Genomic DNA, 27284 nt, shown 5'->3' with positions numbered 1-27284 from the left:
CCTCTGTGGCATTCCAACTATACACATCCCTTCTCTCTGAAATTGTCAGTTTCACATGGATAAACACAGACAGTTTGCCCAACACAGCATGTCTAACTCATTACTGCAGGATGAATGATACTGTGCGATTCTGCCTTGGGGCTGAGAGATGGAACAGATGACTTCTCTAAATTTGCTATATCCCAAGGAGTCTTTGTATCCCTAGGTTTCACAAATTTTAAATCCCAAAGTAATATTGATGCTGAAGGGGAAGTAAATTATTACAACCCTAGGAATGTTATTGATATTTGTGGGATATAACTCATGGCTGTGCAAAAGCATCATGGGATCTCTTCTATAACATAAAAAAACTGCTGAATTTTTGGATACACTGATTTCACCTCTCCTCACACAGCCTGCTCTCTTCCTCAAATCTGTACTACACTCCATTGTAAGACTAATTTTCCTTAAACTTTGTTTTCATTATATTGCTCTCTTGTTTACAACCACCAGTGACAATCTCTGATGGAATTTAGTCTGAATGCGCCTGACTAGCTTTTAAGATCTTTCTTAATCCCAGATACCAATTAGATTGGTCTCCTCACTGTCCCAGGCCCTCACCTACTGCTCCTCTATAGGATTCCCTCTACCTGAAATTTCCTTTCATTCATCCAGTTCCATATATACTTAGCATGCAGTTGTACCAAGTAGGGGAGAATGACACAAAGTCCCTGTCACCCAGAAACTCAAAGTCTAATGGGGGGAGATAAACAATTAAGGGACTAACATAAGTAGATACAAATATAGGGTGCTATGGGCGTAGAAGATGGTGAAGTGGGAGGTGTGAAATCCTATTGTGAGAGCAGGGAAGGCTTTGCAGAGAAAGTACTGTCCAGTTACCAAACAATCTAGGAGGAGTTAGCCAGACGAGAGATGGGTGATATGGGATGGTAAGGAGACTGATTCCCTCAGGGAGACTATTATTCTGCCATTTAAATCCATTCTTAAAGGTCCAGTTCAAGTGGTGTCTCCAAAAGGCGTTTTCACTGTTCTCTTGATTGATATAATGGGAAGGAGACAGCTTTCTTCTCTGTCTTATTTCACCAGTGAGGACCCGGGGGCTCTCCTCTCTTTGGTTTTGGTGGCCAGCTGATAGGAAGATGGAGCCTTGGGAGAGGAGACACAGCCCCCTTTGGTTTGGGCCTAGTTTGCATGCTTCAGTCTGGTTCATCAGTGACTTCACATAGAATACTACAGGCATAAACCCAGGGTGGTACCTCATTTTCTACTTGCTTGTTTATGCATTTTTTTCAGAAACCTCCCAGGGAGGAGTATCACAGATTTGGGGTGGGATTTGGGTGTCCCTGAACACCTAAGTCAAATACCATATACTAGCACTCCCCAAATTAACATCACACCAGTAATATTTCTCATTATTTCCCTGAAGCTCTCTTTGAGCTAGAAATCTAGAAATAAAAGGTTCATTAATCCTCTAGTGTCTTCTACGTCCCTTAAACTCTGTATTACCATTGCTCCTTCTCATTAAACACAGCTGCTATGCAGCTGTTGGCAGCAATCATAAGAGTTCAAGGCTAGCCTGTGGCCTGACACAAAGAACGGTTGTTCATTAAACATTCACTCTATCGTGGTAAATGCAGAGCACGAGCTTGCAGGAGATGACTATAGAAAAAAAGACAGAACTGCATGTGAAGAAGGTGAGCAGGGCACCTTTTCAAGCCTCTTCTCAGGTGGCAAATGATAGATTATAAAAAGAGAGAATCCATTTTATTTCCAGAAAGTCTAAACAAAAGAAAGAATAAAACAGTTCTCATTTTCTTATTAGGGGCATGAAATCAATTTCATTGTGCTTCAGGATATTCAGTTATTCTCTGCTCAAAGCTGAGGAGCTAGGTCATTGCTTTTCTAAAGTTAATTGTTACACTTTGTCATGTGGTAACACAACTGCCCAATGCAGTGAAAATAGGAAGTTTATAATGTGAAGAATGCTGCACAGATCCATTGAAGAGTGCATCCCTGCATTTGTCAGCTGCACAAGCTCATTAGATTCTGGAATTACAGGCTTTTTTGTTAGAATTGGTGGTGCTCACTCATTTCACATTGTAAACACATGGTTGAAACTTTCACTGTTTTTTGGACATGTCCTAATAATTATGTATCCATTAATTTGTTTAGAAAAATTGGTTTTACACAGTGGTCTATTATCAGCCTGTTCAAAAAACTTACTACATGATTCTAATTTAAGATGCAAAAGTTAGATAAGGCACATCTATAAGTTTAAAGTAACACATCAGTCAACATATGTGACAGGAGCAAGAGTTGTGCCAAGCCCTTCTCTAGCTTTCAAGGTATAAACAATGATAACTCAAGAAAGTACCATCTGTTGGCTGGAATTATTTTGATGTCTGCTTTACACATTTCTAATACAGGTTTCTCTTTAACATTAGTGCTTTTATATAGCTCTTAAAATATCACTGTTCTTGGTGATACCTATTGGTGGCATTGAATTTTGAAATCTTTCCCCTCATTCTGTCTTATCTGCTTCCTTAAATAATTAGGCTTATTGAATTCCCAAGTCTCCCCAGTATATCCATCCAGGTTCACTTAATCTGTTAGGTTCTTTGCTATAATGTCTTCATTTTCAAATTATACCCATTTATAAGACAAGCTCAAATGTTATAGAGAAACTCCATGCAATTGACTTTGATCCCTCTACCCACAGTTAATCTTTTACTCTTCTGAAACATATTGGCAATTTATTTCCCCATCTCTATGGTATTTATCACTCTGTACCTTGCAGTATAGTTTTAGTGTTCATGTCTTATTTACGTAAAAGACTTCAGTCTCCTTAAGGACTGACATTATAATAAATGTATCTTTATGTCAGCTCTAATATCTTTTAAAGTCTTCTCCATCTACTATATTCTCAATTAAAATTTATTGAATAAATGATGGACAATTAAAAAAATGGAATGATCTTTTTAGAGGCAAATAATAAGGCAAGCACCCAGTGGAGATTCCTGCCGTTCTTTTTAAATCTATTAATTCTTATTTTTAGTTTTAACTACTATAAATATAATGCCCCTCAACTGGTTTTCCATGATAGAGAGACAAGACATGAAAACGTTTAGTTGCCTTTCTTGACGGGTTTGCTCCTCAGTAGTTTCCATGGCACATTCCAGGGAATTCTGAAGCGACTGCAGCTGATTCAAGGTCTCCTTCAATAAAAATCGAGTTACAAATTGTTCCAAATTGGAGGCTTCTTGGTAGTCCTAAAGGTGACAAAACAAAGGCAATTAGAAGTCTGGTAGGGAAAAATAATCAGGAGTGGTTTTCCCCTCATGGACCCATCAATCTCAGATTAATCCTACTGAGGGAGAGGTTAGAGAGGAGAAAAGATGTGTTGGGCTCTGGGGACTGCTGCAGATCTCCATCCACCTACCAGAAGATGAATAAAAAGCTGCAGAAATGACTGGAATATTGATGACTATGCCATAATATATTATCTCATGTATTTCCAACAAAATGCTGTCATGTTTCAGCAATTGGCTTAATTCCCTCTTGATGTATTTATTATGCCTGATCCGTATTATGCTGAAGCCAAAGGAAATTATATGTAGTTATTTTAAAATTTAGAAAATCTTAGGCTTGAAATACTTAAACAGTTTATTAAATCTGCCTTTGTTCCTCCCTCAGTAACTTTACCTGAAGCTCATTTGCAGCTGACTTCTAGCACAACACCTCATCCACAAGAGCACCATTCATTCAAACAGAGCCAGGCCTACAGGAGATCAATGCAGACTTAATGGCCATACTTGCCAAGCTTAGTCAAGGTAGATGGGGGAGCTGTGGATGGTACCAGTAGCTCTTGTCCTCTAAAGTTTCAGGGAGAACAAAGAAAACCAGGTTGGCATAAAATGAAATGGTGCCAGAACCACTCTTTCAGGTCATGGGCCCAGCCAACTAAATCTGTTTTTCTAGAGCTTTGAGTGGAAATGGTATATTCAAGTTCAGCCAAGAAAAGGATTTGTTTGGCTCTGTCCTTAAACAAAATGATTTTTCATGGTTGAAAATACAAAACTGAAAGGGATGATGGTGAGAAGATAATGCCATGAGTCATGATGTGCTGGAGAATTTTAGGGCATGTTTGTGAACCCAAACAAAATTTAGTTATTTAACCTTTCTGGATCTCAGCTTTCTCACAAATCAGAACAAGTAACTCTGACATACTTCCAACTCAAAACTATTCTGTGCTCATAGAAGCTCTAAATTAGAAAATATTGGAGTGTGGTCTCCTGATATAAATTACTTTAAATTTTTTTCTGCTAGCAGACAACCTAAGGTCATAGAAAACCTTATCTCTTTCCTAATTTGAAATAATCAGAGGTTTCAATCATCAGTCTCTCTTTAAGCCCATTCTTTACAAGTGAACAACACAGTAAATTTTCTTATCCACCACATCTAATGGTCTTATTTAAAAATTAAAGATTGTTAAATATGGATAATCATAAATAAATAAGTAAATAAATAAATAAATAAATAAATAAAAATTCAAGGTCAAAAACATAAAATAAAAATTAAAAATTGTAATGTCCTTAAACTCCATTTAAGAAACTAACCATAAAACTAAACATTACATACTCATAATAATCATGAAGATTTTTGGTGAGTTAAATCAAGCTAAAAAATACACAAAATACTTAATTTCATAACTTGCTATTTATTGACAATAAAAACTTAAAAAAATTATTTTCCAATGCATTTTTTTAAATCAAGGAAAGCTTTCCTTTGAGACAAAAAGAAAATGTAATGATAGAAGAAAAGGTGTGTTTGATTCCCCACCGTTATTTCCATTTCGCCAACACAGTTTTAAAATAAAATTTAGTAAAATGAAGACAAAGCATAATTGTATAGTCAGAGATTACGCCAACTCTATTTGCATCTCAGTATACACTATGACTAATCTAAAGCAAATGATAAAAAGTTTTACGCCTATTTGTAGACAGCATTGAAAAGTGAAGGAAGCATACATTTACTGAGCAATGAAGCATAGTGTTGGCCTTATTTTTTTCTCATTTAAATGTTTAATATTTCTCAAGTCAGAACTACAGAAAGAAGTTTTTGTTCTCTTTGTTTTTGTTTTGTTTTGTTTTGTCTTCCTTTTAGTTATCCAGTTTAAGCACTCTGGTCATTGCAACTTGGTTTTAGCCTCTTGGACACAAAGGTCATGTCTTAGACTTCTATATCCCTCCTGGTGTCCAGATTAGGTACTCATTCAGTACCTGATTGTTTGCAGATAAACTCTTAACCCTAAGAATTTATTGCATTTGCTACTATGGTCTTTCATACCTGTGTAAAGATTTTGGCGATGTTAAAGTTAGATATTTAAGGAAAATTAAAGTCAGAAAACTGGCTATCCCATCATTCCTCCATTGTAGCAAATCAGGAAATTATTATGCTGACACTTCTCACTGTGATGAAAGTTTGCTATCCCCACTAGTGACTCTCCAGATAATATTAAGAAATGACACAAAACAGTTGGTTGACATTCTTGACATAAATATTGATGTGTTGGCATTGAGAGGGGTGATGGGTGGGCTTAAGGCTTTGGGGGATTAAGTTTCTGGAGTCAATTATGAAGACGTGCTGTTATGTGCTCCCCCTTGGTGATAAGGAGAAAAAAAGAACTTGTTTTCTAATAGTATAACCACTTATGCTTCCAGACTCAGCTCATGGCATCGTCTCTGTACAGCCCTTCCTCTCCCTGAAACACCACTTCATGTCGCAGGATTAAGCTCACTTCCTTTCCTTCTGTGTGTTCCTGTGACATCTTTTCCCTATGCCTTCTTTAAGGCATAGAATCTACCACTTCATATTTCTCTCTGTTGTTTGCTTGTCTATCTCCCCCATTTTTAGGCCAGCTCTTTAAGAGTAGGGATTATGTCTTATTCATCTCTACTTCCAGAATGACCAGAACAAAGCTGCTCACAGCAGCTGTCCAGTAAACATTTAAAGAGCATGTGAGGAACAGGGTACCACATGGAGAGGAAGATGCCAGAGGGAGCATCCGGGCTCTGGGTACTGCTCATGTACTTCTCCTGTCACCAGCTGCCTCCCCCTGCCTCTAGCCCTTGCTGTCTGTAAACACTGCTGCCCAGCTAGCCCGGTCATGTGGGCTCCGCAATAAAGGGAAATGCCTTTTTTCTTAACAAACTGTTTGCCCTCATTTCATTTTCTAGACCATTTGTTAGTCTTCTTCCATTCCCTTATTCTGGATCCCAAGGTTTGAGACTGCAGACCCAGGTGGCACAGATCCAATCTCCCTTCCCTTCTCTCAGATACGCAGCAGATGTTCCTTTGGAAGGCAGTGGCAAAAGAAGCAGATGGAAAATTAAACAGATAACAAGCTGGAAAATGTCAAAGCCTGGCCCTTTTTATTCTCAACAAATGTGTTGATTATGAAGGTACAAAAAGGGATCTTTGCATTCCTAACTCCCCAGAAGACTGATATGTTGACGTAAAGTAAGGCATGTGTTCCTTTGGGCAAAACCTGGAATTCGAAAGACTGGCAGAAAGAACTTCTACTGTCTAGTAAAGCAGTGGGGAAAAAATTAAAAAAGTTCAGATGATACTCAATATCCAGATTCTGCCTCTTTTTTTCAAACATAGTTTAGTCCTCCATATCTACTAGAAAGGATATAGGCAAATAAAAGCTAAAACTACATTTCTCAGATCCCAGTAATGTTTGCTCAGGTCACTGATAATTGTCAGTTACGTGAATTATTAAGTGGAAATTGTGAACAAAGTAACATTAATACTTCTATTTTTGCCTTTAGAAAGCCAGAAGGCAAACATTTCATTCCATGTTTTTTTTTTCTTTTTTCTTTTTTGTGGAGCTAGAACAGGGCTAGCTTTCATTCAAGTAAAAAATCCTAGCATTAGAAGCATAGTGAGTTAAAAATCAGGCTTCTTAGGGGACTGCCTGCACATATGAAGTCTCAGATCATTTCTCACTAAGCAAGCTCGGCCCATCTGGTTGATGCAAGAGTGGAGATCTCAGTTATTAACTCACTATGAATCATCTGAGTTAATTTGGAAAATCAGAGCATCAGTCTTCCCTGTTTGTGTTTGTCCTATTTGAAAATTAATCAAGTCAGTGACATCTAGTCTCAGTGTCTTCTTGTTTATGGAGTCAGATATAATCACATTTAGCAGGAGGTACTTCTTCTGACTGCCTTGTGATCTAAGCCCCTGCAGCTCTCCCCTTTCCTGTGTGAGACATCTGTGCCCACTTTTATAACAAGAAAAAAAATAACTTTACAAAGATGAGGTTGTTTTTTTCTCGTTTTCTACTCTTCCCAAAACTGTTACCTTTTTTATACTAACTGGTTTACACACATAATCTATGTCCTACTTCTTTTAAATATTCCCAGGCTCTCATTTTAAATAGCACATTTTTTTTTCAAACTGGAAAAACACTATATCAAATTTAAACCTTAGAAAAATAAAGAACTTGTCCTTAATTAAGTGTCTTAAAAGTGAAAGAAGGTTAATCTTGATATGTCTTTGGAAATCTTAGATAGCAAAACATAAGATTAAAATAATTTTAAAATGCAGATTCCCAAGGCTTAAGGAACTTATATATTCTCAGGTTAATGAAAGAGAAGATAAATATAATTTTGGAATAAAATATTATTAAACAACCAATACATTAAAATATTTTCTAAGCCCTATATTAACCAGATATTCTGTAGCTTGAAATTGGAAAATAGAGATGAATTATATTATTTATGAACTTTACATTGAGAAACTCCATTGTAAAGGGCTAATCCTAGAGTTGGTAGGGTTTTACTTCATGTAACCCCCTTCCTCTGGCTTCTTCTATGCTCTATCTCACATGACAAGACCCTAACAAGAACATATGACCCCTTGGATGTCTTAGCCTGAAGAACAATCCCATTCTGGTGGGAAGTAATCTTCTTCAAACAAATAGAATTTTAGGGAAATGCACATGGGTTCACACCTGTGTTTGGATGGGGACATTTACAGAGTCAGCCCAAACCTGGAGATGAAGAGCTAACAGATGAAGACCAAGGTCACATTCATAGGCGTCTAATAATGTATAGTGTAGTGGTTAAGAATCTGTGTTTGAAGATAGTTGCACTGAAGTTCTAACCTGTACTTGTGCCACTTGACAGCTTTGTGAACTTGAAAAAGTTTCAACCTTTCTAAATCCCTATTTCCTTAACTGTGGATAAGAACAGTGATAAGCTTGTTGTGAGGATTAATGAAATACAGCATGTAAAGCACACAGTACCGCATCTAGCTCATAGTTTTTGATAAATGTTCATTACTGCTATTAATCCACTGGAGAAGGGATATTACAAAGTGTAATGCACAGATCATTGGCTCCAAATTCACAAGACCTGGGTTTGTCTGCAGTGATTATAGTTCACTTCAAAATTTTGATAGGATAAGTGTATAGTTGGTATCTTGCATTTAGTAGTCTTTCCATAAACATTAATTTTCCTGAGTTCTTTTCATATATATCTTCTACTACATACCTGATACCTGGCTTTTAAAAAAGTGTGTACCTTTTATATATATTCGTTACCATATGGAAGCTGTGACCTACAGAATTCAGTCTTTGAGGAGTGTCAGGTTTGAAATGTAGAGTTCAACTGCAAAATTACTCAAAAGGTTTCCATATTTGACTTGTTTCTTATCAAGGATAATTCTTGGGATACAATTTATAAACCTAAATAACACTTCTTACATTCCTTTATATCTCCTCTGAATTCTCAGAGCCATATCCTCCTGGAGAGCATCTCATTTTCTAGAATCTTTCCAAAATTTTTTCTCACACTCTGATTTTACTCCTCTTTCTCCCTTTCTCTCCCAGATATGTATATGCATATTGGCTAAGATTTCTTCCCTTCTGCTCAAACCAGTATGAATCTGGTCTTATTCATCTAGGTCCATTCCCTTGTTCTATATCACCGAAATGTAGAAATTAGAAAAATTTAGAATTCTGTGGATCACAGCTTCAATATGGTAAAAAAATATGTACACTAAAGGTGCACATTTTTTTAAAAGCAAGGTAGCAGATGTGCAGTAGAAAATATATATGAAAATAACTCAAGAAAATTAATAGGAGGGGTTGGGGAAGACGGCCATATTGGTGGCATAGTTTCTGAAACTTGGAATCTTCACAAAAATACCAGACAGAACAACTAGATAAAAGTAATAACAACCAAAAAAAACCTAGAATAGACAACAAATAGATCAAAACTAGATTACAAGGTACTATTGTTAAATTACAAGAGGGTAAGGACAAATCACTGCCAGTCACAAGACCAGCATGGCATGGTTTTGCTGGCTGTGTAGGCAGAAACAAATGGAAGCAATGGGATAAGTAACAAACCTGAGAACAAACGAGCTCCAAAGTGGCCAACAAATATTCACCAGAATAACAGTGGCCAGTTGGAGAATTGAAACAGGGAGGTGTTTTACCCAAAAGAAGCTGAGTACAAAAATGAGAGAGTACAAAAATCCGAGTGAGGCCCCAAGGGCTGGAACCACATAGCCCCCTGTGAACTCTTGAAATCAATCATCACAACACTACGTCAGGAGGGACCTGCACTGAGGAGAATCTGCTGGGAGTAGAATCAAAACTGGGTAGGACACAGTCAGAGAGACAAAGAAAAGAAGACTCAGATAAAAAGTAGGGAAAAAAAAAAACAAAGCCAGGAAATATCACAAGGAAAACCACCATATTATTTAATACTACAGGACAACTACTTAAGAGGAAGTTCTGTGAAGTTAGAATACAGCCTCCTTTGAAAAATCCATAAAAATTATTATTTTTTAAAAAAATGAGCAACAAAAAATTATTAGGATCAAACTCTATACAATGTTATAAGAAGGAAAATGAGCAGCAGAATAACATCCCTGTAGACAATAAAAGCGGACCGAAAAGACAAGCTCACCAAACAGATTGAAGTGTAACCAAGTACTTAAAAATAAGCTAAGAGCTATTTTTAAAAAGTTCACGAAATAAAATAACAGCATAAATCAGAGTTAGATTAACTCAAAGATGAGGTGATAGAATTCAGAAAAAATTAGAAACAGAAAAAAAATAGTATTTCAGAAATTAAGTCCAAATGAAAAGGAACACAAGAACAAACATAACCCATAATACCTTAATAAGAGAAGATGAAAAGAGGAAAACTTTAAAAATCAAAAATAGTACAGAAAATAAACAGAAGGGATTTCAGAGGAAGTGACAAATAGTGAAGATAGGCAAAGAATATCCAACACACTGAAAAGAATTCCTACAGAAGGAACAGAGCAAACAATAGAATCTACTGTTCAAGAATATTTTCCTGAATAAAAATATTTGATATTAAACATTGAAAGCATACCACATATATGAAAATATCAATTCAGAACAAAGTAAAATTACTGGACTTTAAAGGACAAAGCAAAAATTCTTTATGCACTTAGATATAAAGAGCAAATGACTTATGAGATAAAAAACAAAACAAAACGAAAACTAGATTATCACAAGACTTTCCAAAAGCAACACTTCTATTCGAGAAGAAAGCATAGTAATATATTTGAAATATTTAAAATAAGAAAGAAGAGCTAAGGATTTTATATAGGGAAAAATTGACTTTTAAGTATAAAGAGCCCTCCACAATTGTCAACACGCAGGAACTCAGATAATATTGTTTCCGTGAGCCTTTCCTCAGGAATTTGTTAGAGAATGAGCTGCAGATAGCCAAAGCAACTAGAGAGACTTCAACACAAAGCCCCATGATCTGGGCCAGGCACTGACAAACTTTTTTTGAGATGCCTGAATTGTAAATATTTTACATATCCTGCTGTTGTAGCATAAGAGCAGCCATAGATAATTCTTATATGAATGAGTCTGGCTGTGTTCACAGACCATATAAAAGAGATGGATGGCAGAATTTGGTCAACAGCTGGAGTTTGCTGACACCCAGTGTAGGCATTGAGCATCAAATGCTGTCTACACACACACACACACACACACACACACACACACACACACACACACGCACGCACAAATATATAAAAAGCAACAACCAGGTAGTATGTGATTATGTGATTCCTGATGGGAAAAACACTACCAGGAATAGTCTTGTCAAACAAGCCTCTGGATTTCAGCTGACAATTAGCAGCAAAAAACAGAGTTCAGAAGAACAGGATGAATTGTGCCATGAGTAGGCAACCAGCAAAGTCTAAGCCACGAGTACCTCTCTAGGTTCTGCAACAGAAAATTATAAAAATAAATAAATAGAAAGGATCGAGGGGTAACCTGTAAATTAAAAGAGATTAAACAGACATGAAAATGGGCACAGCTAAACTATAGTTTCTAGGGATGAGCATCTGTATGATAAAACCATAATAAAATGCAAAGAAGGGATTCCTGGAGGGATCAGTTTTGTAGTTATTTTCAGAGGAGGGATCATAATCGAGATAGACACAGGGAAGGGCTTCTGGGGTGACTGGTAGGTTTGGTTTATTGATCTGTGTGGTGGTTTCAAGAATGTTTTCTTTATAATCATTAAGTTCTACATTTGATTTGTGTGGCTTTTCTCCTTCTTTTATTTTACAATAAAAAGTTTGAGATATGAGTAGGAATGAGTCTGGTAGAAATATACCATCCTCATATGTTGAGAAGCTGTGGGAGTAGACAGATATGGGCTGTAAAATACAGGACTCTTTGGCAGGCACTAGGACAAAGTAATCTGTAAACACTTCCAAATTAGTAATTTTTATCACCTCTCATATACTATCTCAACTGCTAGCCTGCATTTTTTCTGGAATGTAACATAGAACCAAATGTTACATTTTTCAGTATGAACAGCAGAGAGCCATATTCATACATAAATTAGACTCAACTCATGTTTGCTGATATTGGTAATAAAATATCAATATTTCTTCCCCATAAATAATCTCTTTTCACCTTACTGATCATGTACTTTTCTTTGAATAACATTTTTAAGCTTGTAGAATAGATATAAGACACAGTTCAAGTAAATAATACCCCAAGGGTAATAGTCACTTGTAATTTGACTCCTACTAAACAGTGTGTGTCAGATGGATAGTTCTATTTTAATCACAGTCCTCTAAGATGTTAAGTTAATAAGCCTAAATTTCTGAATTTATCAGAGACATATACATTTTCAAAACATCATATACGATCTCTCTGCTTTCATCTAAATAAATTATGTGTTAGAAGAAGTAATTGGGTATTAAAATATTATGAGCATTTCTAAACAGCATCGTGTATGGGAATTGGTGGCTGCTTAGTAAATCTATAAACACGGACACATTTCTGGATTTAATTTGCCCTTGTGGCCCACTTATGAATAAAACACCAGTAATATTAAAATATACCAGTAATTTTTTATTCAGAAAAAAATAAGCCTGGGAATAGAAAACTTCCTCAGAATAACAAATCGCAGAGAAATTTTTTCCAGTGAGACATTAAAAAGAACAAAACATTAGATTTCATCAAATATAAAATGCCATTAATTATAAGATGCACCATTATGCTGATATTTTGTATACCACTAAAACATAAAATATTGCCAATTAATTTTTATGCACCATCACTGGCAAGATGCATTGCAATTTCATAGATAGATGTTAAAAAGAGAAAAAAAATGCATCTTAGAATTAATGAAATATGATGTGTTATTTATCACATTTCAATATGGCCATGATTGATAGTAAGGGGTGTGGATGATCTCTCTGTGCCTGTAACTTCATTGCATTCTGCATTGCACATTTGGAAATCTGAAATTTTATACTGAAAGACAGCATTCACCACTTCTCAAACATGTTCAAGAAAATGACTGGGCAACATAAGAAGAGACTGGCTGTCACCTGAGAGCACAGCCTGGGCTTGCCTTTCTTAGCACTGGCCTATTTTAAGTGTATAAGGATAGGCTTAGAAACTAGTTGAAATCTTAAGGAGCATCTTTTTTTTTTTGATCTGTGACCTCTTTTTTATTTTATTTTATTTTATTTTTTAAATTTTATTATGTCGATATACATTGTGGCTGATTATTGCTCCCCATCACCAAAACCTCCCTCCCTCCTCCCTCCCCCCCTTCCCCCGCCACCAATGTACCCTCTGTTTGCTTGTCGTATCAACTTCAAGTAATTGGGGTTGTTATATCTTCTTCCCCCCCCCCCCCGGTTTTCTTTTGTGTGTGTGTGTGAATTATATATTAATTTTTAGCTCCCACCAATAAGTGAGAACATGTGGTATTTCTCTTTCTGTGCCTGACTTGTTTCACTTAATATAATTCTCTCAAGGTCCATCCATGTTGTTGCAAATGGCAGTATTTCATTCGTTTTTATAGCTGAGTAGTAATCCATTGTGTAGATGTACCACATTTTCCGTATCCACTCATCTGATGATGGACATTTGGGCTGGTTCCAACTCTTGGCTATTGTAAAGAGTGCTGCGATGAACATTGGGGAACAGGTATACCTTCGACTTGATGATTTCCATTCCTCTGGGTATATTCCCAACAGTGGGATAGCTGGGTCGTATGGTAGATCTATCTGCAATTGTTTGAGGAACCTCCATACCATTTTCCATAGAGGCTGCACCATTTTGCAGTCCCACCAACAATGTATGAGAGTTCTTAAGGACCATCTTGAAGAATAAGTCAAGTGGTCATGGTGGAAGGGATTCTATGGTATTAGCTAGCTAAAACAAATACAGCCTGCTAAAACACACACACACAAACCCAGGTGGATTACAAGAAATAAAGACCTCCAAATTCCCAGGTGATTAAAAATACATGGGGAACATATCTAAGGGAAAAATGAATTACACAAATCTACCTGTATTCTCCTTTCTCAAAAAATCTTCTAGATGTCTATACAGACTACTTAAAATTGGTTCTGAATATCTTACTTGCAAACCAATAAATTGGAAAGTAATATTTATATTAAACAAAATTCCTGGAAGTTCCATCTTTAAAAGGAGCATTTTAGAATATTTAATTAAACTTATTGATGCACTGTGAAAGGTAGATAAAGTTTGACAAATACTATTTTCAACGCACAGCAGTGCTCCTAAGAAAGTAAGAGAAGACTAAGAGTGTCAAAAACGAACAGGAAACAAAAACACAGATGCTCAACGGCATAAATTAAAAATAAAAAATCAGTACCCAGATACAATACAGTAAAATTTTAGTAAATAGAAATACTAAATTATATATTTTATGCTTTCTCTTCCTTCTTGAGGAATCTACAGCTGAAACAACAAGCATGACTTCTTGTTCCATCTCCTTCTGAACATGGGTCAACCATGCAGCCTTGCTCTTCTATCTGCCTTCAGGCATGGGCAGTTCTAACCTAGCCTCTGTTAGAGTTCTCCACACAAGTACGTGGCGAATCAGTCCCAATGTTGTTTAAACTCCAGGGTGCAAGTGCTAAATCCTCTGCATGGGCCCCATGGAGCACTCCACTAAATTGGCCTACGATAAATGGAAATCACAATTGCCCAACGCTGCACAATGCCAAACTCTACAAGTAATTTTTCACAGGCTATATTGGACTTTCCCATGCTCCTTCTTGAAGTTTCCATTTCTGTACTTTGCCAAAATTTTTTCTATTATGTATTTTGATTTTTCCTTATTGATTCATAGGATTTCTTTAAAAGTTCTTAACACCAGTTCTTGATAATTGAATTTTATAAATATGTTCTCTTGGTTTGTTGTTTTCTTCAAAGTGCTGTCTTTTGATGTACAGATATTATTGAACTTAATGAAGTAAAAGTTATAAATCACACCATATTATTAAGATATACATTGTATTTTGTATCTTGTTTAAGAAATCTTTCTGGGGCGGTGGCTGCGGCGGTTGGCGTGGAGTAGCTGAGGTGGAAAAGGCGGCCACTGGGCCTTAGGCACCCGGGAAACTTGTAGACCTTCCTCTTACCGTCTCTTAAGGGAGGATCGTTGCTGGTGGCCGGTCATGGGGGCTGACCGCCACTTTGCCCTTGGCAGGAGAGGCTGCCTCATTTACAGGCAACAGCTTTGAAGTATGGAGCAGGAAAAGAACTGTTTCTTAGCTGCAAAAGTGAGTCTCTAAACAGGGAAAACAGCACCGGGGCTGCTGTTGATGCAGCCAGGATCCCAGAGGCCGGGGCCGCGCTGAAGGTGGCCAGATGCCCTATTCAGGATTCGAGGTTTCAGGCTGGCATAAAAGAAGATTCCTGGGAGCGCCCAAGCTGCGCCGGGACTGACTGAGCAGCCCGAGGCAGCGGCGGCCAAGAATGGGGACGGCGACAAAGCAGAGGCAGAGAGGGAGCCGCCCGAACCGGCACAGCCCTGTGAGTGACCCCTGGCCTGGCCCTGCTAGGGGGGCAGACACCCGCCTGGCTTCCACCTGCCCCACCAGGCCACTCACCGCCCCCAGGGCTGCCTCCATTTTCTCAGGTGGTGGCAGCTCCGGCCCGGCTGGACCAAGCCTGTCCTCCTCACCCAGCTGGGCTCCTCACTGAGCCTTCCTACTTACTTGCCCTGGCGTGGGGCTTCCCGGGGCCTGCGGGCTGGCCTCCCCTCCCACTCCCTCCGTGGTTCCCTGGTGGGGTTGGTGGCGTGGGGCGTCCCCAGCCAGCGTCGGGAGGGCAAGGAAGTACGGGCTGTGCCGACTGTCACTCCACCACACCCTGGGCTCCAGCCCCTGGTAAACTTCCTGTTACTGGGAGGCAGATACCATCTCTGCAGCCACCAGTTCGGAAAAATGCCTAACCGATTTCTGGTTAGGAATAGTGTGGTCGGGGAGTTCCCGAGTTCGCTTGAACCTGACGGAGAGCTGACTGTGGGCGGGCACCAGACTCGGTCCATGCTGGGGGGATTCAAAGGTGAACCGTGTGCTGCAGGCTCCTCCCCTGAGGAGCTCATGCTCTGGTGTGGGAGATAAGACAAGTACACAAATAACCGCGATACCAGGAGGAAGGTGATAAGTCCCAAGAAAGATCTACACAGTGCTACAAAGGCACCCAGAGTGACCGGTCGTCTGTGCCTAGCAGAAATCTGGTAGACTTCCTGGGCGAGGCAGTGCCGAGCAGGGTCTTGAAGGCCCAGCTGATAGACAAGGGTTGCAGAAGACATGTCCCAGCCCAGCCCAGTGCGCACAGAGCAGGGAGACGTCCGGCCAGGGAGGCGGAGACTCGACAGAAACCACACACCCTGTGGGGTCGCCACTACATGATCCAACAGCCCGGGCCAGAGTGCACGGAACAGGGAGAAGTCCTGCACGGGAAGTGGAAGCTCAGCAGAGACCACACACCCTGTGGTACCGCCCCGTGATCCAGCAGCCCAGCAGAGTCCAAGCTGACCAGAGAGGTAGCTCCCCGGAGAGGCCCAAGACCCAAGGCAACCACACACACAAGGCACTAGAGGCCAATTAAGCAGTCACGGAGGTAGCCATACCAAATTGGCAACCAGAGCAACATCCTAGTTAGTCAATAGTCAAAAACCGGTGGACTGTGAAACCCCCTGCCACAATGAATACACATCAAAAAAAAGATACCAGAAATACAAAAAATCAAGAAAGTACACCACCAAAAGTTATTAAATCTCAAACACTAGATCCTATAGAACAAGAAGCCCTTGAAATGACTGACAAGGAATTTCGAGTGATAATTCTAAGGAAACTGAAGGAGATACAAGAAAACTCAGCTAGACATCATGATGAAATGAGGAAAAGTATACAGGACCTGAAAGAGGAAATGTACAAGGAAATCAATTTCCTGAAAAAAAATGTAGCAGAATTTGCTGAACTGAAGAAATTATTCAGCGAAATAAAAAACACAATGGAGAGTTTAACCAGCAGGCTTGTCGAAGTTGAAGAGAGAACCTCTGAACTTGAAGATGGGCTGTTTGAAATAACACAAGCAGACAAAAAGAAAGAAAAAAGAATCAAAGACATTGAAGAATATCTGAGAGAGATATCAGACCACCTTAAGCGCTCAAATATCTGAGTCATGGGTATTCCAGAAGGGGAGGAAAACGGAGATTGCATTGAAAACATATTCAACAAAATAGTGGCAGAAAACTTTCCAGGTATAGGAAAAATCACAGATCTTCAGATCCAGGAAGCTCAACGATTTCCAAAAGTATTCAACCCAAAAAGGCCTTCTCCAAGACATGTTATAGTTAAATTGGCAAAACTCAGAGACAAAGAGAGAATCTTAAAAGCTGCAAGAGAGAAGCGTCAAATCACCTATAAGGGAGCCCCAATCAGGCTAACCTCAGACTTTTCATCACAAACCCTAAAAGCTAGAAAGGAACGGGATGATATTTTCAAAATACTAAAAGACAAAGATTGCCAGCCAAGAATACTCTACCCTATACTCTAAACCATAAAAAGAGACAATGAGGGACACTACTTAATGATAAAAGGACTGATCCATCAAGAAGACATAACAATCATAAATATGTACGCACCCAATGTTGGAGCAGCCAGATTTATAAAACAAACTCTATTAGACCAAAAGAAGGAAATAGACACTAATACCATAATAGCAGGGGACCTGAACACCCCACTGTCAATATTAGACAGATCATCTAGGCAAAGAATCAGTAGAGAAACACAAGATCTAAACAAGACTCTAGACCAATTGGAATTGGCAGATATCTACAGAACATTCCATCCAACAACCTCAGATATTCATTCTTCTCAGCAGCACATGGATCATTCTCCAGGATAGATCACATATTAGGTCACAAATCAAGTCTCAATAAATTCAAAAAAATTGGAATTATCCCATGTATCTTCTCAGACCACAATGGATTAAAACTAGAAATTAATAACAAACGAAACTCTGGAAACTATACAAACACATGGAAATTAAACAGCATTCTACTTAATGACATATGGGTCCAAGAAGTAATCAAGCAGGAAATCAAAAAATTTATGGAAACTAATGAAAATGATGATACATCATACCAAAACCTGTGGGATACTACAAAAGCAGTATTAAGGGGGAAATTTATTGCATTAAATGCTCACTTCAGAAGAATGGAAAGATAGCAGGTGAACAACCTAACACTTCACCTTAAAGAACTAGAAAAACAAGAACAATCCACACCTAAAGTTAGCAGATGGAAAGAAATCATTAAGATCAGAGCAGAACTGAATGAAATTGAAAACCAAAAAACAATTCAAAAGATCAATGAATCAAAAAGTTGGTTTTTTGAAAAGATAAATAAAATTGACAAACCATTAGCATGGCTAATAAAAAAAAGAAGCGAGAAGACTCAAATAACAAAAATTGAAATGAAAAAGGCGATATTACAACTGATTCATCTGAAATACAAGGAATCATTCGAGACTACTATAAACAACTATACGCCAACAAATTTGAAAATCTGGAGGAAATGGATAAATTTCTGGACACACACAAGCTCCCAAAACTGAACCATGAAGACGTAGAAAATTTGAACAGACCAATAACAATAAAGGAGATTGAAGCTGTTATCAGTAGGCTCCCAACAAAGAAAAGCCCAGGACCAGATGGATTCACAGCAGAATTTTACCAAACATTCAAAGAGGAATTGACACCGATTCTTTACAAACTATTCCAAAAGATGGAAACAGACGCAAATCTCCCAAACTCATTCTATGAAGCAAACATCATCCTGATACCAAAACCAGGTAAAGATATAACCAAGAAAGAAAACTACAGGCCGATATTCTTGATGAATATAGATGCAAAAATCCTCACTAAAATACTAGCAAACAGAATACAGCAACACATACGTAAAATTCACCACGATCAAGTGAGATTCATCCCAGGGATGCAAGGTTGGTTCAACATACGCAAATCAATAAATGTGATACACCATATTAATAAACTCAAACACAAGGACCATATGATCATCTCTATAGATGCTGAAAAAGCATTTGATAAAGTTCAGCACTCATTCCTGACAAAGACCCTCTATAAGTTAGGTATAGAGGGAAAGTATCTCAACATAATTAAAGCCGTATATGACAAACCCACTGCCAATATCATCCTGAATGGGGAAAAGCTGAAAGCTTTTCCTTTAAGAACAGGAACTAGACAAGGACGCCCACTCTCACCACTCCTATTCAACACAATGTTGGAAGTACTAGCGAGAGCAATCAGAGAAGAGAAGGAAATAAAGGGCATCCAGATTGGAAAAGATGAAGTCAAACTGTCCCTGTTTCCAGATGACATGATCCTATATATCGAACAGCCTAAAACCTCTACAAAAAAACTCTTGGAATTGATAAATGATTTCAGCACAGTAGCAGGATACAAAATCAACACACAAAAATCAGTAGCATTTCTTTTCTCCAATAGTGAACATGCAGAACGAGAAATCAAGAAAGCCTGCCCATTTACAATTGCCACCAAACAAAATAAAATACTTGGGAATTGAGTTAACCAAGGAGGTGAAAAATCTCTATAATTAGAACTACAAACCAAGGCTGAGAGAAATTAGAGAGGATACAAGGAGATGGAAAGATATCCCATGCTCTTGGATTGGAAGAATCAACATAGTGAAAATGTCCATACTACCCAAAGTGATATACAAATTCAATGCAATCCCCATCAAAATTCCAAAGACATTTTTCTCAGAAATTGAAAGAACTATCCAGACATTTATATGGAATAATAAAAGACCACGCACAGCCAAAGCAATGCTGAGCAAAAAAAATAAACCTGGAGGCATAACACTACCTGACTTTAAGCTATACTACAAAGCTATAATAACCAAAACAGTATGGTACTGGCATAAAAACAGACACACTGACCAATGGAATGAATAGAGAATCCAGAAATCAACCCACACAGTTACTGCCATCTGATCTTTGACAAAGGCACCAAGCCTATTCACTGGGGAAGGGACTGCCTCTTCAGCAAATGGTGCTGGGATAACTGGATATCCATATGCAGGAGAATGAAACTAGATCCATACCTCTCACCGTATACTAAAATCAACTCAAAATGGATTAAGGATTTAAATATACACCCTGAAACAATAAAACTTCTTAAAGAAAACAGAGGAGAAACACTTTAGGAAATAGGACTGGACACAGACTTCATGAATATGACCCCAAAAGCACGGGCAACCAAAGGAAAAATAAACAAATGGGATTATATCAAACTAAAAAGCTGCTGCACAGCAAAAGAAACAATTAACAGAGTTAAAAGACAACCAACAGAGTGGGATAAAATATTTGCAAAATATACATCTGACAAAGGATTAATATCCAGAATACATAAGGAACTCAACTTTACAAGAAAAAAACAAGCAACCCCATTAAAAAATGGGCAAAAGAGCTAAGTAGGCATTTCTCTAAGGAAGATATACAAATGGCCAACAGACATATGAAAAAATGCTCAGCATCACTCAGCATCCGGGAAATGCAAATCAAAACCACATTGAGATACCATCTAACCCCAGTTAGGATGGCTAAAATCCGAAAGACTCTGAAGGATAAATGCTGGCGAGGTTGCGGAGAAAAAGGAACTCTCATACATTGTTGGTGGGACTGCAAAATGGTGCAGCCTCTATGGAAAATGGTATAGAGGTTCCTCAAACAATTGCAGATAGATCTACCATACGTCCCAGCTATCCCACTGCTGGGAATATACCCAGAGGAATGGAAATCATCAAGTCGAAGGTATACCTGTTCCCCAATGTTCATCGCAGCATTCTTTACAATAGCCAAGCGTTGGAACCAGCCCAAATGTCCATCATCGGATGAGTGGATACGGAAAATGTGGTTCATCTACACAATGGAATACTACTCAGCTATAAAAACGAATGAAATACTGCCATTTGCAACAACATGGATGGACCTTGAGAGAATTATATTAAGTGAAACGAGTCAGGCACAGAAAGAGAAATACCACTTTTTCACTTATTGGTGGGAGCTAAAAATTAATATATAAATTCACACACACATACATACACAAAAACCGGGGGGTGGGGGATGGGGAAGAAGATATAACAACCACAATTACTTGAAGTTGATAGGACAAGCAAACAGAGGGGACATTGGTGGGGGGGAGGGGGGAGGGAGGACGGAGAGAGGTTTTGGTGATGGGCAACAATAATCAGCCACAATGTATATCGACAAAATAAAATTTAAAAATAAAATAAAATAAAATAAAGTACAAATACTGGTTCAAAAAATAAAAAAGAAGAGAGGAGATCAAATGTTCATGTCACAAACAAATGATCAAGGTTTGCAATGATGAGCACGCTAATTACCCTGATTGTTATCATCACTCATTGTATACAGGTATTGAAATATAACTGTATACCCCATTAAAAAAAAAAAAAGAAATCTTTCTGCACTCCAAAGTTATTAAACTATTTCCAGTACAGGCATATTGCAGGTTTTGTTCCAGACCACTGCAATAAAGTGACTATCATAATAAAGTGAGTCACATGAATTTTTTGGTTGACATTAATGGTTGCTGACTGATCAGGACAGTGGTTCCTAAAGGCTCAGGTGTCTGTGGCAATTGCTTAAAATAAGACAACAATGATATTTGCTGCATCGATTGACTCTTCCTATCACAAAAGATTTCCCTGTAGCATGTGATGCTGTTTGAATAGCATTTTATCCACAGGAGAACCTCTTTCAAAATTGTAGTCAACCCTCTCACACCCTGTCCCTGCTTTACCAACTAAATTTTATGTCATATTCTCAATCCTTTGTTGTCGTTTCTACAATGTTTGCAGCATCTTCACCAGGAATAGATTCTATCTCAAGAAATCACTTTCTTTTCTCATCCATAAAGAGCAACTTCTCATCTGTTAAAGTTTTATCATGAGATTGCAGCAATTCAGTCACATCTTCAGTCTCCATTCTTATTTCTAGTTTTGTTGCCATATCCACAACATATGCAGTTACTTCCTTCACTGAAGTTTTGAACCCCTCAAAGGCATCCATGACAGTTGGAATCAATTTCTTCCAAACTCCTGCTAATGTTGGTATTTTGACCTCCTCCCATGAATCACAAATATTTTTAATGGCTTCTACAATGGTGAATCTTTTCCATAAGGTTTTCAATTTACTTTGCTCAGATCCATCAGAGGAATCAGTATCCATGACACCTACAGCCTTACAAGACATATTTCTTTCAAATAAGAAAACTTGAAAGACGATATTCCTCCATGATCCATGGGCTGCAGAATGGATGTTGTGTTAACAAGTATGGCAACAACGCTCATCTCCTTGAACATCTTCATAAGAGCTCTTATGGGGTGACCATTTGCATTGTCAATGAGCAGTAATATTTTGAAAGACAGCTTTTTTTCTGAGTAGTAGGTTGCAACAGTGGGTTTAAAATATTCAGTAAACCATGCTGTAACCAGATATGCTGTCATTCAGGCTTTGTCGTACCATTTATGAAGCACAGGCAAAGTTGATTTAGCATAATTCTTAAGGGCCTTAGGATTTTCAGAATGTTAAATGAGCACTGGCTTCAACTTAAAGTCACCAGCTGCATTAGCCCCTAACAAGAGAGTGAGCCTGTCCTTTGAAGTTGTGAAGCCAGACATTGACTTCTCTGTAGCTATGAAAGTCCTAGATGGCACCTCCTTCCAATAAAAGGCTGTTTCATCCACACTGGAAATCTATTATTTAGTGTAACTACCATCATCAATCTTAGCTAGACCTTCTGGAAAACTTTCAGCTTCTACACCCACACTTGCTGCTTCACCTTGCACTTTTATTATGGAGACAGCTTCTTTCCTTGAACCTCATGAACCAACCTCTGATAGCTTCAAACTTTTCTTCTGCAGCTTCCTCACCTCTCTCAGCCTTCACAGAACTAAAGAGAGCTGGGGCCTTGCTCTAGGCTTTGACTTAAGGGAGTGCTGTGGCTGGTTTGATCTATCCAGACCACTAAAACTTTCCTCACATCAGTAGTAAGGCTGTTTCTCTTTCTTATCGTTCATGTGTTCACTGGAGTAGCACTTTTAATTTCCTTTAAGAACTTTTCCTCTGCATTCCTAAGTTGGTTAACTGTTTGGCACGAGAGACCTACATTTCAGCCTATCTCGGCTTTCCACATGCCTTCCTCATTGAGCTTAACCATTTCTAGCTTTTGACTGAGAGTGAGATACGTGCGACTCTTCCTTTCACTTGAGTGCTTAGAGGCCATTGTAAGGTTATTAACTGGCCTAATTTCAAATACTGTTGTGTCTCAGGGAATAGGGAGGTCCAAGGACAGAAAGATAAACAGGAGAACAGCTGGTCAGTGGAGGTGTCAGAACATACAAAACATTCATCGACTAAGTTTGCCATCTTACATGGGCACGGTTCGTGACACCCCAACAAAATTATAATAAAACCATCAGAGATCACTGATCACACATCACCACAGCAGATATAATACTACTAATAAAAAGGTTTAAAATATTGCAAGAATTACCAAAATGTGATACAAAGAAGCAAAGTGAGCATATGCTTATTGGAAAAATAGTGCCAATAGACTTGCTTAATGCAGAGTTGACATAAACCTTCAATTTGAAAGAATTGAAGTTATCTGTGAAGTGAGGTGAAGAGAAGCAATGAAATGAGGTATGCCTGTATACTAAGATTCTTAAATATTTGCACTTCACATTTGTCTTAAATTGAACCGGGATTGATTTTTGTGTATGGAGTGAGAATTTAACTCTTTTGTTTTCATATAGAGAAGCCATTTTTCCAGCACCATTTATTGAGCAGTCCAACATTTTTTTTGGCACTGATTGGTCACGTCAACTTTTTCAGAAGTTAGGTTTCTATACATTTTGTAACTATTATTGGTTGTAAAATATGTTTCTTATATTTGTTTTTTTCTGCTAAACTTTCTTATTAATTCCTCTGGAACTTTGATTAGAGGTACATAGGACCTTTTCACTCAGTCTTCTGTGTCTCTTAACCTCCTTTACATTTTGTAGATCTTTGCTTCTCTGAGTTGCATTCTGTGTGATATTTTCAGTTCTGGTTTCCAGTTCACTTATTCTCTTTTCTACTGTATTTAACCTACTGTTAAACTAGTCTCCTGAGTTTTAATTTTTTTTGTTGTTTAAAAGATGACCGGTAAGGGGATCTTAACCCTTGACTTGGTGCTGTCAGCACCACGCTTACCCAGTGAGCTAACTGGCCATTCCTATAAGGGATCCGAACCCGGGGCCTTGATGTTATCAGCACCACACTCTCCTGAGTGAGCCACGGGCTGGCCACAATCCAGTTTTAGAACAATTATATTTTTTACATTTTTGTTGCTTATTTGTATTTTTTAACTTATAATAAGCACATTGTTACTTTAAAAGTAAAGGTTATTTATATTTTTAAATTAATTTTTAACATAGCTTTATCTACAGAAAAGCATGTCATATCTTTCAGCTACTTTAGTCTGTAATTATTGGTTTATTATGATAAAAATCAGCAGATATTTTAAGTGGTTACTAAAACCATTGTTTTTATTTGTTGATTTTTTTTTCTATGGATCGATTATTACTTACTCATGAACAAAAAAGTCAAAACTTACCTATTAGCTATAGATAACATACTAATAATATATATTGGGCTGGTTACTTAATCTCCTATGCCAAGTTTGTGAGGTCCAAATAAAGTAATCCATAGAAAGTACTTAGCAACTTCTGTTTATGGCAGATTGGGGGAACAGATTCTTGAATAATGCTCTTGCTGAGACAAACTAAAAATGATGGATGAAATATATTTTTAAAATTCCTAAATGTATTAGTGACCTGGTAGAAAAGTTAAGACTCCTCAAAGGCCAACATTTAAGTGAAAGAGGGAACTCAAAAAAATAAGTACTGCAGGGAAGCTGGCTTTAATTCAATGTACTTAAACTTTAGTTTTTAATCCTTTCAGAACGAGGGCAAGAGAAAAAGCCTAGCCATCTGCACTCCTCCCCAATAAAACTGGATTGTGGTGGTAGTTGCACGGCTCTATAAATCTACAAATGCTGGTGAGGATGCAGAGAAAGGGGAACACTCCTACACTGTGGGTGGGACTGTAAACTAGTGCAGCCACTACGGAAAACAGTATGGAGTTGCCCCAAACAACTACAGATAGAACTTCCATATCCAGCAATCCCACTGCTGGGTATACACCCAAAGGAATGGAAATTATCATGTCGAAGGGAAACCTGCACTCCCATGTTTATCACAGCTCTATTTACAATAGCCAATAGTTGCAAGTGACCTAAATGTCCTTCCATGGACAACTGGATAAGGAAAATGTGGTGTATATACACAACGGAATACTACTCTGCCATAAAAAAGAATGAAATACTGCCATTTGCAGCAACATGGATGAACTTAGAAAAAATTACGTTAAGTGAAATAAGCCAGGCACAGAAACAGAAAAACTGCATGTCTTCACACTAAGTGGGAGCTAAAAAAGATAAAATGAAAATAAATTTATAAAAAGAAAGAAAAATACAACAATCACAATAATTCATTGAACTTTCAAAAGGAGAGAAGAGGACTGAGACTACCAGAGATGAAAAGTGGGGAGGAACAAAAGGGTTAGCAAGAAACTGGTGAAGGGCCACAAGAAATGATTACATTGTGTATGTTGAATATGCTAATTATTCTGATTTTAGTATCACATATTGTACAGAGGTGTTGATATTCAATGCTATATCCCACAGATATGTACAATCAATTGTGTTTCAATAAATTTAAAAAAATACTAAAAATTATTTAATTGAACCCTTACAATTGGTGAGTTTTATGGTATGTAAATTATACCTCAATAAAGCTACTGAAATACCCATAATATATTGCTTATTTTCCAAAAACAACTATATGTATATTTTTAATCAGGTATTTGCACTTAAAAATACATGCACCATTCCATGTTCATTGTATTCATGTACAACATAGTTTTTAATGGTCAAAGGTACATTCAATTATATTCATAATTTGTTCATCCAATTCCATATTGTTGAATATTCAGATAGTTTCTTATTTTTCCTACTATAAATAATTATATGATCAACATTTCTTGCATACATACTAAATTATGTCCTTAGGTAAAGTTCTAGAAGTGCAATTACTGTGTGGAATGACACAAGTGATTGAAAAGTGTTAGATACATATAACCAAGCTTTACTGATTTAAAGTCCCATTATCATGTTTTGAGTCCACATTTTCATGTGTTTTTGAACAATGGGCATACTATTTTGAACATTTGTTTTTATTGATAAAACTGTATTTTACTGTCAATTTTCTTTATAGTTATTTGACTATTGATAAGCTTGAACATTTATAAATTATAAGCTATATAATGTGTATATATATACATTATACATATATAATTTGTTTGTGTTTTGTACCCACAGAGAAACAGAGAGCCCCTTTGCATTTGTAAGCATAGCATAATTCAAATGACTCCTTTTCTTTCTTTCTTTTATTCAAAACATTTTAACATTTACTTGTACATATTTGTGAGGTACAGTATGTTGGGTCAGTGCATGCATATACTGCACGATGATTCACTTAGGGTAGATAGTTTTGTACCCAATTCTACATATGTAACTCAATAATGATATGTTTTGCAGCAGAACAATCTAAGAAGTTTCCAAAAATCAGCACTGTGGTTTGCTGGAAAGAGATGGGCTTTGGAATCAGAGACTCCAGTTTCTTATTCTTAAGAGAAAGAATAAAATATGTAGATTAATACCTATAATATTTATTGGACATCCTTTTTAAATATAACTGTGCAAGGGACATTAAAGGAAGAAATAAAATAAAACAGCCTTCTGCAGTTGTACTGATTAAAATTCATTCATTTAGCAAACACTTATCTTACATTAACACACACAAAACATAAAGAGAGCGCAAATGAGGTTTTAGCCAAACACTAAATACAGATAGTGTTTGCTAATTAGGGAACATTCTCATTCCTCTATTAAAGGTATAGAACTACAATTTCTAGTTAGCTGAGAGGGAGATATTATTCAATTAATGACAAATATAGGACATATACAAGAATAGTCTGCTGAACCAGAAAACAAAATTCAGTATCAGAGAAGCAATCGGTATCCAAATTTTATAGGCAATCAGCAAATCAACCAAAGACAATGCATTTTAAAGCTGGTTGTGACCATTATATCCAAACTCTTCATTTCCAAAATGAGGTCTAGATATATTAAGGGTCTTGCTCAAGACCACACAGTTCCTCTAGACTAGATTAGAATGCAAGTGTCCTTT

The 27284-nt window shown here is 37.5% G+C and overlaps 1 protein-coding gene across 1 annotated transcript in view; it reads right to left on the bottom strand.

The window, feature by feature from the left end:
- Window positions 1-27284, bottom strand: part of NECAB1 (N-terminal EF-hand calcium binding protein 1) — a 172411-nt gene that overhangs the window by 32813 nt on the left and 112314 nt on the right. The window contains exon 6 of the mRNA XM_063079081.1: window positions 3133-3269. Coding sequence (XP_062935151.1) covers window positions 3133-3269 — 137 coding nt within the window. The remainder of the gene's footprint in view (window positions 1-3132; window positions 3270-27284) is intronic.

Source organism: Cynocephalus volans, chromosome 15, assembly GCF_027409185.1.
Source record: "Cynocephalus volans isolate mCynVol1 chromosome 15, mCynVol1.pri, whole genome shotgun sequence".
Lineage (NCBI taxonomy): Eukaryota > Metazoa > Chordata > Mammalia > Dermoptera > Cynocephalidae > Cynocephalus > Cynocephalus volans.
Note: the sequence above shows the minus strand (reverse complement) of the source record. Positions and strands in the feature narration are given on the sequence as shown.